At 39.8% G+C, this 18,084-nt stretch overlaps 1 protein-coding gene across 1 annotated transcript in view; it reads right to left on the reverse strand.

Moving 5' to 3' along the window:
• Nucleotides 1-530: 530 nt before the first annotated feature.
• LOC111868029 overlaps nucleotides 531-18,084 on the reverse strand; it is a 65,929-nt gene continuing 48,375 nt past the window's right edge. Inside the window, exons 12-17 of the mRNA XM_033752904.1 lie at nucleotides 13,673-13,855; nucleotides 10,678-10,891; nucleotides 9,179-9,393; nucleotides 8,138-8,323; nucleotides 3,431-3,575; nucleotides 531-1,820 (exon numbers count right to left, since the gene is read on the reverse strand). Of these exons, the coding sequence (XP_033608795.1) occupies nucleotides 1,111-1,820; nucleotides 3,431-3,575; nucleotides 8,138-8,323; nucleotides 9,179-9,393; nucleotides 10,678-10,891; nucleotides 13,673-13,855 (1,653 nt within the window). The 3' untranslated portion in view covers nucleotides 531-1,110. The remainder of the gene's footprint in view (nucleotides 1,821-3,430; nucleotides 3,576-8,137; nucleotides 8,324-9,178; nucleotides 9,394-10,677; nucleotides 10,892-13,672; nucleotides 13,856-18,084) is intronic.

Below are 18,084 nucleotides of genomic sequence, written 5' to 3' on the forward strand. Positions count from 1 at the left end.
AAGACGTAAGAAGATGCTGGATGACCTTGGGGACAGAAGAGGATACTGTCATTTGAAGGAGAAAGCTCAAGATCGCATTAAGTGGAGGGATTGTTTTGGAAGAGACTGTGGACCTGTCGTCTGACAGATTACTGATGATGATGATGATGGCAAATAGAGTGATTGATGAATGGGAAAGAATTTGGATAGACGTGATCACAGCCTAATTGGAGTACAAACCCCAGCATTTTCCTGGAAGACAAAGGTAAAACTGTCCCTGTAGCAGGCCATGGAGACCCATAGGGTTGTGGGACATTGAGGCTCCCACATTTTCTAGACATTTGGGTCACAGATGGTGGTGAAGTTGTCAGCCTCATGTGCCGGCTGCCCACTCGTAACACCCTAGAAAGATTCCTGGTACACATTTCTGTTAGAGGCTGAGTTGAACCCAGGGCCATAGTACAGCTGGAAGCATTAGGCCAATTGAAAAATCCAGTGACCTCATTGCAAATTAAACTTGCAACCTTCTGGCTTGTAGGATTGTGCCTCAACCAACTACTCTACTGTGTGCCCATTTTCCTAGAGGGGCTGAGGAAAACCATAAAAATGTCAGTCAGGATAGCCAGTATCCTGGGTAAGACCAGAACTGAGTGCCTCCCAAATACAAGCATAGAGCATTATTTGTACAGCAACCTGTTCGGTGGGTTCCATAAAAGGTGGGGAATTTCATGAGTAACTTAGCATCTCTGGGCTCTGTAAGGACTCCACGTGACAGAATTAATTAGACAGTTCGCTAGGTGTAGATTCAAACTTCTCATCTTTCCTACTTTACACAGAGTAAGGCTATCTGAACTTGTTCCAAGATCAAAACCTGGTTGGACCATCTTTTCTCTAGTCAAAGAGTCAAACATTGATTCTTACCTACCACACATGTCCTTAAGTTATGTACTAAAACGATATAAGCAATTCAGAACTGAACATTTGCCACATCTGCTTTGCAAATTACTTTGGATCCATTAATGATCCAGCCATTTCTGTATCACATAATGAAGTATATTGAGATGAGATGCGATTCTGAAATGAGAATGGAATTAATGCTCACGAATATGTAGTGCAGTGCTTAGAATTAACTTATGGTGAGAAGTGAATTCTGTCATTGTAGCTCTGATTTGCATCTGTTAAAACATCTCCCTGTGAGCTTTCATTCACAGCTGATGGATATTGTGCACTAACTGTGGCAGATGCATGATTTCCAGATGTTGACGAAAATTGCATTGGAACTTGGCCATACTGTATTTCAACCATCTCAGGATTAGAAGTGTCAAATGTTTCGGTGTTGCTGTTTGGTTGATATTGTGCAGTGTTTGGTTGCAATGGGTTGTTACCTACTGAACGTATTTGGAGTGGTTGTGGGTAAGATTGATAAGATGCTGAAGAAGGAAGATTTCCAGTGTTCAGATTCCTTGGTGAGGAGTAATAATTTGTGATGGTAGGTTGGGTTTGAGGGACAGGAATGTTTGAGTTACTATTCAGTGTAGCGCTCGGAAGTAGCCCTGGTCTGTGGGCGTTGCTACTGGAAGATGCAGGGTTGTATGTGTTGCTTGGAACCACAGGCACTCCTGGTCTTGCAGCTGGTCTTGATGTGAAGATACCTTGAGTCAGTTCAGACAGTTGAGAATCAGTCAGTGATCCTGAAACTGGTTGTTTTGCTGCCTCTGGTTCTGACAAACGGCCAGCAAACAGGATGTCTCCTGTTTCAGTGTTTCGTAGGAAGAATAGAAATGGATGGTTGAAGATGAGTTTTGGGAGACTTGTACCCATTAAGGGTACAACCAAAGTACCTGTTGAAAGAAAATGTAAATAAGGAGCTCTTGTAATTATTTTCTTCATAGTTATCTCCTTTGCATATTGGTTACTGCATGATGTCAGTAGCTACACTGTGATCACTAGATGAATTGAAAGGATTTGGAAGGAAGTGGTCATTGCCTAATCTGGTCTGGCATTTGCCTGGGGGTACTGAGGAGAACTGTGAAAAGCCCCTCTGAAGGCCCGTCCACATTACTCATGTTCATTCGTCAGAAGCTTACTGCTGCTGGAAAGTCAGGATCTGGAGCTGATGAAGTGGACGCCCAAACTGGTTTGCATACAACACCTTCACATTTCTTCACAACAGATATCAGCTCCAGATCCTGATTTTCCGGCAGCAGTAAGCTTCTGACGCACGAGCACGGGTAATGTGGACGCATCTTCCCAGCCAAGATTATATTGAAGTCTCTCAAATATTGTATGAGCCAAAAGCACCATTAAGTATACTTTTAGATCCATGACTCTTCAAGATTCGAGAATGGTGGCCCTCATATATTGAATTAATTTTGTTGTTGGCAAAACTGGTTAATAGTAAATATGTTGCATTTCACAGGGCCATAAATAATTTTTTTCAGTATTTATTCTTATATATATATATATTAAATGAGATTTGGAATTCTCATGGTGAGGAATATTAAGACTGTGGTGATCTGGAATGTGATGTTATGCAGTCAGGTAGGCACCAGTGATTCAGAGAAACATGCCGCCTTCATCATCAGGGTAGAAGAAATGTGTGAAGGTCTTCTGCTCTGAATGCAGCGGATTTCTCTGAAATGTTGGTATGTATCTACAAGACTGCATGATGTCACATCCAAGAAAATTGTAATACTGAAACAAAAAACAAACTCCGTGGTTTTAGTCTGCAAGCGAACTATACTGACTGAGTGACTGCTGCTTGTGTGCGAAGTTAGTGACAACTTTGCGGAAAGAGGGTGTCGCGTTGTCAGCGCAATGAATCCCCATGGCCGTTAATTACGATTTTCTAGGCCAGAGCTGCTGCTTCCTTGAAATAGCCCCTCAATTATCCTCACGAGACTGAGTGGACCCCATTCCAGACCCACTACTCAGAAAATCTGGTAGTGTCAGGAATCGAACCTAGACCTCTGGATCTGTAGCCAGGAACTATGGTAATAAAAAAAAAGTAAAAGTAAAGCTATTTCTGTAACAGGCTGTGATGGCGGTAAGGTTGTCAGCCTTATGCGCTGGCCGCACTTTACTCCCCTGGAAAATTATTTAATTAATTCCTGGTACTCATTTCTGTTAGAGGCTGAGTCAACCCCAGGGCCATAGTGCGGCTGGAAGGATTAGGTCAATTGAAAAAAATCCAGTGACCTCATCGGGACTTGAACCCGCAACCTTCCAGCTTGTAGCACAGCCCCTCAACCAGCTACGCTAGCGCGGTAATGCTAACATAAAAAATGTTTGATGTAGAAGTTATGTATGTTTTGTTATATGCATATTTCTTGTGTCATTGCCTGTTTTTTAAAAATTAGTTATAAGTTTGGCTTGAGCTTCATGTAAAGTATAGATGTACAGTGTCAGGCTTATTAGTTTACCTAGTAGATGGAATCTGCATGAAATTTACCTGTGGCTGCTGCAGCTACAGTCCCTTCTTCATTGATTTCAATTTTAGTTTTGTGAAAGATGTTTGATATATGAAGATTTTGATTTCCCCATTGAACCATTCCAGTAAGGTTAGCATTTGTAGAAAACACCTCCTGTATCTCCAGCTGCAAGAGGAAGAGAAACTTGGTGTAGCTAGTATGTAACTATATAAATGTTTATATCACATGTCACGATACTCTTTGAGGCTTTATATAGCAAAATAATAATTATCTGAGATTTGAGGTTCTCACAGCAGTATCATAGTAACAGTTCTTTGGGATGTGATGCTGTGTAGTTTGGTAGATGGGTACCAACATTTCAGAGGAATCTGCTGCTTCCATCTTCAGGGTAGAAGATGGATACAGTAAATCCTCTTAAAATGGTGTTGCATCCCAGAAGACCATGATCTTAATACTTCTCTGAAGACACTAGAAGGAAGCGAACCATTCATATGTAATACACATACGATGGGGTACCCAAAAGAAACTGAACTAATTTTTTTGTGGGCAGAGCTTTTGTAGTACCGCGTTTTGCTGCTATGAGCACATAGAGCTAACATTCCTGAGTCGATAAGCCGACTACCATTGCTTCAGAAGGTAAGGACTAGTTTCGGCAGAGTTTATAGTGACAACTGTTTTGTGTGATCGTCGTTTTTGCAATGGCTGATTTTCATGAACAGCGTGCGGCGGTGAAATTCTGCTTTTTGCTTGGGAAAAGTGGAACAGAAACTCTTGAAATGTTAAAAACGGTGTACAAGGACGATGCTATGGGGAAAACTCAAGTGTTTGAGCGGTTTTCCCGTTTCAAAAATGGTGAAATGTCAATTGATGACAAACCTCGTTCTGGTCGTCCTTCCATGGCCCGAACACATGAAAATGTTGAAAAAATTCGTGAAATCATCAAGGAAGATCGACGACGGACCATTGAAGAAATTGTGGAGCTGTCGGGAGTGACTTGGAGTTCAGTTCAGCGAATTTTGACAGAAGATTTGGGAATGAAAAGGGTGGCTGCGAAATTTGTGCCACGACTGCTGACCGCTGACTGCTGAACAAAAACAAGGTCGCGTGGAAGCATGCTGTGCTTTGAAAGAAGAGTCCTGAAATGATCAAAACTTTTTTTTGTTTCCTCGAATGAAAAGAGACATGAAAGGAAAGCGTTTTGCTGATGTTGCTGAGGTGAAGGAAAAAACGACTGAGGCGCTGTCAAGCATCTCAAAAGATGAATTTAGACAATGTTTTGAAAAATGGAATAAAAGACTAGACAAGTGTATTAGTGTAAGTGGAGAGTACTTTGAAGGGGATTGAAGGTTTGTGCTTAAAATTTGAATAAATAAGTTTAAAAAAAATAAGTTTGGTTTCTTTTGGGTACCCCCTCGTAAATTGTTTTATTTATTTATTTATTATTGTACTGAACAGTGGACTCACTATAGCCTTAGAGTCACATGTTGATAAAAGGTAAGATATTTTGTGATGACTAAAGGAGCAATCTGAATAAGGATACACAGAGTTTCCAAGTGAATTCTTTACTACACCTTTGCATTTTGAATGCACCTAGCTGTTGCAAATAGATTTTATAAAGATGTTAAAAATATTAAGTGGACCTACAACTTTAAAATGTAATGTTGCTAAACTTGTCAAACATAACATCAAAAGTATATGAGTTTTGTTTGTTCTGTCAACCAAAACAATATTCCAAACATCTCTCTCACATTTCACTGTACATAAATTAGTCTGTTGGTTATACAGTGTTGGAACATGTTTCGACTCGTGGAGCTGTCGTCAGGTGATACATCAACAAACCAACTATGAACTAGTTGGAACCCAACCGGCGACAAAAGCGAATGCGTTAGCATAAAGAATAAAGACTACAAATCCATCAACACCATTATAGTCAGATCATGGAAGAACATGATTAAGGACACAATGTAATTCAACAAGATAATACAAGAAAATGTCAAAATACTAAGCTCTGTAGTCATCCTAAGAAGAAAACATTAAATGAACTTAGGAGCAAAACACAGCCAACCATGATAAAACATCAATTTATTATAGACAACATAAGCAGTGACAGCTGTATCGTATATACATCGTTTAGAATCAAGACAGTAACTATAAGCCAAAATGCAGTCACATTGATGGTGGAAAGCCTGGCACAACCAACAGAAGAAATATATACATAATTTTAATTTTATTTAAACTAAGGGGGGACTCAACCACTAAGAATATTTAGACTGCTGTATTTCTGAGAGTTCAGTATTTTAATAATATTTTAACCTATTAATATTTTTAATTTATATATTTGTTAATAGTGTAAGGCAGTAGTTTTAAATACTTGTTTGATACATCTTTAAAGCAGCATAAAAACACAAGCACTTAATCTGCGCATATAAAGGTGATTAACGAAAGGGAAAGAAGGAAACTATATTGTAACAGATTTGATCAGTGGGTTGCCAAGCAACAGCTCTGTAATCACAGTCCAACATGCAACAATAGAGGAGGCTGTGTTTTCCATTGTCCACGGTGACATCACACAGCAGTGGGTGGTGGTCACGTGATGTGTTTCCTGTGATGCATGTGCGTTTCCCGGCTATATAAGTGACAGAATTTGTTCAGTTTAGGGACTAGTCAGTTCTTGGTAGGAGACAGGCAAGGGAAGTTTATAATTGAATAAGAGTACAAGAAGTCAGCCTTTGAAGATTTAACGTGTGATTTGAAGGCTTTATGTGTGCTGTCAAAATACTTAGGTATTCATCTAGACAACCATCTAACCTGGAAGGAACACATTACTAAAAAATGCGAACAGATTGATTTAAAAATCAAGGATATGCATTGGTTAATTGGAAGAAATTCCAAACTCTCATTAGACAACAAAATCTTACTTTACAAAACAATAATAAAACCAATTTGGGTATATGGAGTGGAAATATGGGGATGTGCTAGCAAGACCAATATTTCCATAATCCAAAGATGTCAGTCAAGGATACTACGTATGATTACAAACGGCCCCATGGTATGTTTCCGATATAACACTCCATGAAGACCTGAAAGTGCCGCTAGTGAAGGAAGTTATAAAAGGGAAAAGCACAAGATACCTCAACAAAACAGAAGGACATGAGAACGTACTAATGCAACCGCTACTGGAACCGCACAATGAACGAAGACTAAAAAGGTATTGGCCAGCCGACCTGAGAGAGGGTTAACAAGGACTTATCTCTGGATAAGCCCTCTCCACGTCACGATGAATACTACAGCAAATTAGCTTATAGAATCAAACGTAATTCTGAGTGCTAATATTCTGTAAATAAAAAAAAAATGTGTGCTGTAGCACACTGATATTGGGAGTGTGTGATTTAGTGAGATTTTTCTAGTCCCTGTGTTGTAAATCCATGGGGTCTGGACAGAGTGCTTATAAGAGAAGTGAATGCAGTGACAGAGTTAGTTCAAGAGTAGTTACAAGTCAGCCATAAGCTGTAGATATGAGTCTGGAAAAATTTTTAGTTCCGAGGTTCCAGAGTGATCGGAGATGTAATAGCAAGAAGACTTTTAAGTGACAGTTTCTCTGTTGAGATCCGTTGCTAGGAGACGACTTGTGGAAACTGATAATCCTTGTGCATGTGCAACGGTGAACTGGGAAGTATGTAAATCAGCGATAGCACTGTATTTAAGTGTGATTAAGAGAACTTGTAACTGAGGTGCTAATAAATCCAATCATCTGAACTCGAACCCATTATTTTCATCACGCATACCACCCTACACATGACAGTATTTTTCGGTAACACACAATAAATACAATATATGGAGCCATATAGGAGGCTTAATTGAATAGTATAAGGTTTATTAATGTATCCATGAGCTGAAACATGTTGCGATGTTGTATGATCAGTAAACCCAGTTATGCACCGTGAAATGTAAGCGAGTTATTTGGAATGTTGTGTTTGACAGGACAAACTGAAATTATATATAGAACTAACACACAACAGGATGCATCCCTTAAAGATAACATCGAAAGGCTGCACCATTTTTAATTTCATATGTATGATTTATCTCCATACAAAAATTCAGTTACCTAACTCCAGTGTTTCATTTGCTGTCATTACCAAACTGAAAGCTAAATGCAGATTTCGTGAGCCTCCATTTCATTGCCTTACATTTTACCCACAAAAAGATGCCTTAACAAAAGCTGCATATTAAAGATCTGTCACCACACCTTCAGGATCCTGTATTAAGTGGTGCTAGCGTCTCTCCCACTTCAAGGGTTTGTGCATTGTCTGGTAGTACTGATTTTAGGAAATGAAAAGGTACAAGTTTGGGGTTTGCCTTGTGCAACAAACTGTCCATACTTAATTTATCGTGTGCTTCTCAGATTGAAACGTGGGCAGACATATATGACCAGCCCTAATGCATTCATTTCATGCACATCATGCCAAGAATCCATAAAAGTTATTAGTGCTCTGATGCTGTACCCTGCACAGAGCAGAGACAGTTGCTGGCCATAGGAAGGGTGAGTGTGATGGTGGATGTGGCTGCCAATATAACACATAGTCTTATGTCCTTTACTGTAGCAAGAGTTTATGTGTATATGAAAAGGTATGGTAATATTTCGTGTTCAAAATTTAATGATTGAATGTTTCCAAAACATTCAGTCATGACATATGTCATAATTCCTTCTTTAAGGCTGGTACACTCACCTCATTTAGCTTCTGAGTCAGGTCGGTGCTGTAGTCGATACTAAAACGTGGTACAGATACCAGGATATCAGTGAGTTCTAGAGAAGACACTATGTTGTGAAGTGAGACGTGAGTCAGGTCACGGATCATTTGGTGGATTTCGTTGCGTTTCGTTGGTAGCAAAAGCAGCAGTGAAAACTGGTTACCCTGTTATAAATCATACAAATGCAAATAAATAACGGTTTATGGATTCTTTCTTCAGAATTTGGAAGTTTAGTTTGGACTCATACCAGTCCTAGTTTTTCCTGTCAGTTCCAGCAGTTTTGCACAATTTACTTTTCTCTGTATCAGTAACTGTGAATATTTCAGACACACAGTGTGATGCCACTGAAAGCTTCTTTAGCTACAGATGACACAAAACACAACATGCTATGAATGAGATTAGTGCCGACAGTGTCAGGTTGTATTTGCTCTGCCTCTTGGACAAGTACAGATTGGTACAGATGTGTGGAAGGAAGGGCTGGGACTATACCAGTGGCCCCAAAAAGGACTGTTTTAGAAGAGCACATGCATGAGAGAGGAACATTTTAGAAACATAGGAGGAAAGGATATTGATAAAAGAAGAAAACAAAAAGAAAATGGGAAGGTGAAATGAAGGGAGAAAATAGAAGGAGGCACAGGGTTTTTCTGAAATGCTGATACCTGTTTGCTAAACTGTGAATCATAGCATCCCCCCCCCCCAAAAAAAATATAATCGTGATATTTATTTGTATAAGAATGTTAATATCACATGGCTATATGCATAGTGCATCTTGTATTTCAGTCCTCAAACCTTTCATATCCCATTCATTACCCTGTACTTGTTTCCTGTATACAGAAAACAATTGAAGGGTGCCTCTGAAAATGTGTGTACCAGAATTCCATACTACCTTCATGTGGTATTGAAGACTATCTGTCAGCACGTTATCACATCCTCGGTCTTTAAGTTTGGGTGTCCTGTCTGACCCAGCACTTGGTGGGTTATAGACTACAAGGTCTTTTATAATGTTTAAATATACTGACCTCATAAGGCAGTTCAACTGCATGAGCATGAAGGTTGCTAATATAGGCATAATTGTAGACATTAACAATCTCCATAAAGTATGTGTCAAGGCATTGATTCACTTCTACGTAGAAGCATTTCACTGATGTCTTGTCAAAGTCGAATGCATTCCGCCATTTCCCTTTGAAATACATGGCATTGGCAATCATTAGCTTAGTGTTTCTTGAGAGGTTATCTGTGAGAACATAAAAGCATACAAATATTACAGTTTTTTTTAATTCGCTTTTTTTTTTATTGCTAGTGGGGTGGGACTAAGTCCCTTGTACTGCAGCCACTTCTGGCCTATTGTACCAGCCCCAGATGATAGGTGAGGGTGATTGTGGAGCAATTGGTGGAATGAAGATTGACAGGGGAAACCGAAGCACTTGGAGAAAACCTGCCCCAGCTCACTTTGTCCACCACAAATCCCACTTGACTCGAACCCGGGCCGCTGCAGTAGGAAGCCAGCGACTAACTGCTTGAGCTATGGCGCGGCCATAATATTACAGTTACTAGTGGTTTATTGACAGTTTTCTGAAATCATGTCTTTTCTGTGGTTTATTTTGTGACAGCAGCAGTATGTCTCATGTAACCTCACATGGTAGAATAATTGATGACTGATGAGTTGGAAAGTATTTGGAAGTAAACTGTTATGGCCTGATTGAGGTACTAGCCAGAAATTGCGTGGAGGAACTGAGAAACACCTTGAAAAAGTCAGTAAAAATAAATCAGTGGTTAAACTGATAATTGGACCTGATCACACGACATATCAAGTTTATATTTTCACAACATAATATGTTAGAATCAGTTTTTATACCAATTCTTTCTTGGCCTTCCATGTGATGACTTTCAAACAGCTTTCAGCACCTCAGTTTTCTACACACAGTTCCCTCAGTCAGCTGACATGCCTAGGTTATCTCAGCTGGATTTCATAATTTTATTCACTCTCTCCAAGTGAATACAAGGATAATGTCTTGAAAGAGGCTACAACTGCTTCCTTCCAGGTCTGTACATACTTATCATTCAACAACTCTTACCATGTGAACAAAATATACAGTTGTGTGATTATCTTCTCTTCTCTCTCTCTCTCTCTCTCTCTCTNATAAATTAGGCTTATGAGGTCACTTTGCTGTGTGTGTGTGTGTGTGTGTGTGTGTATCCAGAATGCCCTGGGTTTAAGTTTGGCTTTCTTTTAGACCGGCTATCATGACTGAGCTTCTCTTTTCTGTCAGTCTCTCTGAGCAGATGCTGGGATAGCATCTCTGATTATGCCATGACCACTTCCTTCCACATCTCCTCTACAATTCATCTCTACAATTCATTATTCACTATCATCTGACCATTCAATACTGTATAGTCTGAGATTCCAACAGCATCATTAAGTTAACTATGAATGAATTTACAGTTTCATTCAACTATGCATCATTAAATAATGTAAGAACCAACCGGCATATAATGGACAGTAAGCCATATTAAGTACCTGAGTCTACAAGAGATGGTATGTGTCCATGAGTGAGCATGTTGACCCATCTGTTAATGAACTGTGCTGCAGAAACGGGTGAGGAAAAGTCCACCTTTTCAATCTGAGCCATGTAGTGTTTCTTGAGCACACTCTCATATTGCAGCTGTGGAGTGATTGTGTGGGACAGGAATATTTGATTTGCTGCCTCCACTATGTTAGATGGATTATTTACCTGTGTCATAAGATTTATAGCTTTACTAGAAGTAGAAACATATATGTGTAAGAATTCTGGTCTGAAACTGGAAATATAATCATAAATATTGTCACTTGTATTAGTGGCTTTAGATGGGGTTTGCATTGGTCAATAGATTTCCTGAACGCTCATGTGTCATAACTGCAAATAATTATATCACTCTCAAGATTGCTGTAACCATAGCACACAAAGTCTGCAATGTCTGTTTGCTAGTCGTTGTTTGCTAACAAATATTATCTGGTTAACAGCTGAATACTCAACTATTGAACTGCCATCTGAATTATCTTACAAATGAATCTCTGACTGAGTTGAATTCATGAATGAACTCTCTTTTATCACTTCGGGAAGACCGAATAGCGGCCACCACACTCAGCAATTCATCTTTTGGTCTGATGTCTGTTGTAGCGGAAACTAGTGAGCCGTTGCCTTGAAAATGGTAATTTTCATCACATTGTATTATCATGTGGTGTAATCAGAGGCAAGGTTTGGATTGGTAATTGGATATATTGGACACACTCGTAACTACAAATAACTACAACAGCCTCACTGAGTTACACACTCCAAACATCACTGTAACTACAGCACACATAAAGTCTTCTCAATCTTCACTAGTCGTTGCTTGGTAGCGGCTTCAGTGGCGGGCCTTTTCCTTACTTTGGGTTCCCAAATTGTCCCGACCCTCGGCTACCAGCTTCTTGCTTCTCACACATGCAAATCTCAACTCTATAGCCCCAGCACGGATCACACAGACATCTCTTCCATTATCACATGTCCTCTCATTGCCTGGGAAACAGCGTGTCCACAGAGCTGTTCCCTAGCAGCGGCTGTTGTACTGTCGTCTGTTTACACAGCTGTCACTCAGCAATGGGTCTACATGTCACAGTACAAGGTGCGACAATTTAATTCCTGGAAGGGCCCTGTGAAAGCAGAATTTGCTTACCTCTACACTAGTGGCTCCTGTCGCCTTCGAAATACATGTAATATCCTTGTGAAGCTGTGCACTTCGTGAGACGATGGTGTCACTGCTGGAAACAGTCTTGAAAATCGTTTTCCGGAATACCTTGCAGTATCATCACGTTGTGTTGGATGTCAAGAATGTCAGCAAATCTTTGTCCCTTCAGGGCATTTTTTAATTTTGGAAAGAGCCAAGAATCGCATGGGTCTAAGTCAGGTAAATAAGGTGGATGGTCCATTTTTGTAATGGATTTCTTAGCCAGGAACTCGCAAACTCTTAATGCATCATGCACAGGGGCATTGTCATGGTGGAGAATCCACTTGTCAGGTCAGATTTCAGGTCTTTTCCTTCAAACAGATTCCTGTAACCTTGTCAGTACTTCCAAATAACACTGTTGATTCACTGTTTGTTCTTGTGCAGTGAATTAATAGTGAACTGTCCCCTTGTGATCGAAGCAACACATAAGCATGATCTTAAACTGCGAGCGAGACATGCTTGTTTTTTCGGCTGAGGTGAATTCTCTGTTTTCAATGGCATGCTCTGGCGTTTTGTTTCTGGGTCACATTGAAAACACTACGTTTAATAACCGGTAATGACCGTATCATATATCCCTGCATTGTGTAAAAGATCAGATAAAATGTGAAGCGGACATTGTTTCTGGTCATCTGTCAAGATTCGAGGCATCAACTTTGTGGAAATTTTTCTCATTCCCAAATTATCCGTAATAATCTGTTGCCCACTTTCCTTATTCATATTCATTTCTTCTGCTATTAGTCTCACACCTAATCTTCGATCTGAGCTGACCAAGGTTCATACTCTGTCCACATTTGCATCTGTCTTTCGCGTTTTTGGCTACCCACTTCTTGGGTCATCTTGCACATCTCACCCTTCCTTGAACTGCCTATACTGTTCAAGAACACTCAATTTCTTCACAGCATATTCACCATGAACCACTGTTATAGAGTTAACGTTTCACTAGCACTTTTACCAGTCTTCACACAAAACTTGATGTTTATTCACTGCTCCAAATTCTTGTCACTCATTTTTCCGCCAGCATTATACCACAGACACATACTGCTTCCCTCTGCTGCTCGGGAATGAATGACTCGGTTGGTCTGTGACTCATGTAAACACATTTTTGAACGTGTCCAAACATGCTTGGGTACATGATTTTTCCTGACTCAACACTCCATTGACACATTGCGGCCATTCCGGGAATCAAATTGTCACACCTTGTATGTTTATGTCTCATCAACAGAATACAGGACAACATTGTAATATGGATACACCTCCTGAATGCTTTAACAATTTAGGAAATGTATTCACAGCATGACAGTTATTGTGTCTTCATTCCGTTTTGTTTGAAATAGTTGTGGAGAAATTGTTGGGCATAAAATATATGCTCCTTTTTTTCTCTACCACTTTTCTTCCCAACAATTTTTGCTGTGATAAATATGCAGTGAGTAATGCTAAAGCAGGAATACACATAGATGGTAATTTTAGAATGTCTGTTACTGTTAACTTTGACCAAAATTAGAATGTTCTGGCAAATTTCAGTAAAACTTTGCATTGTAAGTTTTCTCCATATTTATATTAGGACAGGCAAGAAGGTAGACAGACAGACATGGTGAAGTTAATGCCAGCATTTTTTCCAAACTGATCGCTAAATATTTTATATTATGCAAACCTGCCCAAAACGTGAGAGAGTTGAAGTAGTTTGGAATGCCAATCATAAATCAAGATGACATTCATGATGAAATTAAAAGTAATCATGTATATGTCTTAATTTCTGTGATAGACTTCACCTGTAGAGAGTTGAGTAAATTTGTGAACTGGTCCCGCATAACCGTTTCATCATCTGGAAGTCTGAGAGCTTCTTGAAGCTGCTTGGCTGATTTTCCCCTGGCACCTTCTAGAATCATGCCCAGTGCGGCTTTCACACTGGCTGGTGAAAACAGCAGGTTTCCATGTTGAGAAGTGGCTAGTGACTGCAAAATAATAAAACACTAAAACAAGGCTTACCTTCACATGTTGCTACAAGAGTTTTGATTTAGGTATTAGCCTAAAGATAATGCACATTAAGAATAACTGACTCACTGACTATTAAATGACATTGCATCACCAGCTAAGGTTATGAAATGTCACCATTCATGGATCTTAAAGAGATAGGATGGAGTGATATGAATTGGATTGATTTGGCTTGGGTTAGGGACAAATGGAGGGCTCTTGTGAACATGGTAATGAAGCTTCAGGTTCCATAAAATGTTGGGAAATTTTTGAGTAGGTGTGCAACTGGTGGCTTCTCAAGAAGGGCTCAGCTTCATGTAGTTAGTTAGTTAGTTAGTTACATGTTTCCGTCACTACTGTCCACCATCAGAAGGCAAAACCAACACTACAGAGGAAACACTTTACATATATGATAAACACAAAACAAAACAAACTCTGTGATTTTAGTCCGCAAGCGAACTATACCGACCGAGTTACCACCGCTTGTTGGCAAAGTTTAGTGCCAACTTTTGCGGAGAGAGGGTGTTGCGTGGTCAGTGCAACGAACACCCACAGCTGTTAATTTCGGTTTTCTAGACCGGAGTCGCTATTTCCTTGACATAGCTCCTCAGTTATCATCACGAGGCTGAGTGAACCCCTTTTTAGACCCACTACTTCTCCAAAAAAATCTTGTAGCGCCGGGAATCGAACCCGGACCTCTGGATCTGTGGCCAGGAACGCTGACCACTAGACCACAGAGGTGGAAACACATGTTGTTTAAAATGGATTTATACCATTAGAAATCAAGATAGATTAAAATGCTAAAATAATTAAGATAAGTTCAGTTATTAAAAGATTGTCAATATAAATGCACTTAATTAAGAATTCTTATTATATGGGTACATATGTCCAGTGGCAGCCACACACATTTATGAATAAATGTAAAAATTTTCCATTATATTCATTAATAGGTCCTATCTTGGATGCTTGATTTTGTCTGTAATATCCTCTATTTTGCCATACTGGTATATGTTTCCTGAATCCTCTCTGTTATATTTTATGTTTCTGACATGTTCTCTGTATCTGGTTCTTAAGGAATGTATGGTCTGACCGATGTATGTTTTTTGGTGATCTAAACATGGTAGTTAACATGTGCCATTGTGAGCATATCTACTGGTGCACGGTGTTTTTCTGAGTATGTTCCCAATAATGTTTGATACTTATTAATATCAATGTAAAGTTAGGTAAACATTTTCAAAAGTAATATTTATTAATAATTAATAATATTAAAAAAATTGGATTGTACCTCACAGAGATACATTTCATTTCCATTACAAGGACAGAGTTAATCCTGTGTATGTAAATAATTGTTGCTTACTGTGAGATCCATGAAACAAACATTACCTCTGTGGTCAAAATGCAGAGATTTTTAGTTTAAAAACAGCTGGTATGTATTATCAGTGTGTCTGAAAGGGCTGGAGGACATCTGTACAAACTGGGATTATTTGAGCTTTTCACATATAGTATGTGTCAGAAATCTTCTGAAATGTCCTTATTTGTAGTGTGCTATTGGAATCCCTGTGTGACGTGTATACTGTTACTTCTAATCTAATTTTTTATGCCTAGTGATTATCATCAGGCCTCAGTCATCAAATTACTGCAAAATTAACAAAAAGTGCCAAGTTGTTGATAGCATAATTGTTGGTCATACCACAAGGATAGCCTGACTCCAACCCCCCTCCCTTCAAATTCGAATTCGCCTATTGATGATTCACAACTGTAAAAATATCACTGTCTTAGTAGGTGAACATTGACAGTCTGTAGATCAGCAAGTCTCAGTGCGGTACAACCTAGTGATGGAAACAACTTTACAATATGGTGACCATGGATTTTGTTCCCTTTTTACTCACTTACATGGCGGTCTTTATAGTGGAACTTTCTCTCAGGATTAGTCTTCCTTATATCTGCTAGGTCGAACATAAATGTAACTTCAAATTAAACTAATCCAATGTGTAGCTGAATTCAGTTCCGATTTTCTGGGCAAATGTGAAGACAGATCCAAACAAGCTCATATGTTTAACTTTGCTAGTAAAAATATAAAAGTTTCCCCTGTGCTTTTAATTAACTAAGCAACTATGCCATGAAGACATGGGAGAGTGGAGGTATAGCTCCTCCATTCTTGACCTTGACACTTGATGGAGGCGAGTGGCCAGCTTCACGCTCCTGTATCTTTAACCCCGGGGAAAGAGTCCCAGGTACCCATTGGATGGAGGCTGGGTGGGCCCGAGAACTGGTCTGGACGACGTGGAGAAGAGAAAATTTTTGATCCTACCGGGACTTGAACTCCGACTCCTGTGTTATCCAGCCCGTAGTTAGTCACTATACCGCCTGCGCTATCCAGGCCCTTTAACTTTGCAAATATAAATGTTTGGGTAATTTGTTGAAGTCTGGTATGAGCAAGAGAAGCATCAGCAGCTGGTTACTAAATTGTAAGGACATGCGAGTATTTTGAATGGTGTTGTTTCCTGTCAGCTGTCCGTTGTTGTCACATCTTTTTTTTTTTTAATAAAAGTTTCATCAGGCCATATAGACATAGTCACTATTTTATCTTCATGTACAATATATTTTAACTTTTGTGTGGCTGATTAGAGGGATGTTCTTTGTGCCATTTTCGACGCTGGAGCCTAACGTCAGTAATTATAGATTAATTACTTATGCAGTTGTCTGCAGTCCTCCGCGCCTCTGGTTTCATATAGTTCTAGGTTGCCGAGATATTTAAAACATCATAATTGAACCTTTCATTGGTTTCCCATAATGCTATGCATTTCCCTGCGCAAAGCGTTGAATGCATGGACACCCCTCTTTCTTCATGCTCAGGTAAGATGCGCACGTTATTCAGCGCCAATACTGAAAGCGGAGGATATATAGTCGCATAGAGGAATTTAGGTTAGGTTCTTGTTTGAAATACTAATTTTATCTCGCATTTTTCATCTTTATGGCGGTCTCGGTTACGGTATCTTAATTATAATTTGCTGTAACATGACTGGCTTTCAGCATTCGCAGAATCCACTGCCTAAATATTTATATATTTTCTTATGGTATTTAAAATTGTTGTTACGGGAAACATGTGGGTAATATAAAATATTAACCTGACAAGTGTCGCTGTTTTAATAGGAATTACCGACAGCATTTGATATCTGTTACACTCAAGAATTTTCTCTTCTCCACGTTGTCCAGGCCGGTTCTGGGGCCCACCAAGCGTCCTATTCAATGTGTACCGGGGGCTGTTTGCCCGGGAGTAAAGCAGCCGGGGCGTGAAGCTGACCACTCACCTCGAACTAGTGCCGAAGTCAAAGAAACGTGGATCTATACATCCACTCCCCCTTACTCCCTCATGGCGTAGGGCTTATCTAACATTTCATGAGTGGAACGACTCTATTGACAAGTGTTCTTATTGTTTTGTTTCACGTAAAAAGAAGCCTAAACGTTACGGAATTACTGTCACGGCCGTTTTGTAGCGAGAAAAGGTAAAGCTGAATGACCTTGACGCGGTTAACTAAAAATACCCGAGCTGTTACTCATAAGACAGGCCTGTTATTTAATGAAGACAGCTGAGTTCCTGCACAGGGCAATTGGTCGAGTCGACCCTGAAGGATGTATGGGTCCGTTTTATGACAGTTGCATATGGAGAATTAGCGTGTGGAGTTAGCGTTGTTGGTCTAGCTAGCATTGAGCTAAATAAACTGAAATGCAGTCTTTTGGACAGACAGGAGAAATAGCAAAAGGTAAAGTTGTCCCTGTGCGTAATCAGTTAAGTACTATGTCATGAAGTTATATGGGAGAGTGAAGGTGTAGCTGCACCTTTCTTGACCTCGGCACTAGATGGAGGTGGTCAGCTTCGCGCCCCTGCCGCTTTATCCCCTCGGGAAAGAGCCCCGGTATCCATTGGAGAGGAGGCTCCAGAAATTTTGCACTGCCCGGAATTGAACCCGAGACGTCCAACCTTTAGACCGTCGCTATACCGACTGAGCTATGAAATGGTGGCCTGTCAAAAGTGTAGTACTTGAGGAGTAACAATCTTCCGTGATACTACATCAATAAATCTTATAGTTACCGGTTCATGATCTCCAGATAGCTACAGCTGTATTACGACTGTTTCTCCTTCCGCTATCATTTTCTAGGTTCACTGTCTTTATTTCCCTTCTCTTCTCCCTTTTTTTTTTTTTTTTTG

This window comes from Cryptotermes secundus, unplaced genomic scaffold, assembly GCF_002891405.2.
Source record: "Cryptotermes secundus unplaced genomic scaffold, Csec_1.0 scaffold635, whole genome shotgun sequence".
NCBI classification, from domain to species: Eukaryota; Metazoa; Arthropoda; class Insecta; order Blattodea; family Kalotermitidae; genus Cryptotermes; species Cryptotermes secundus.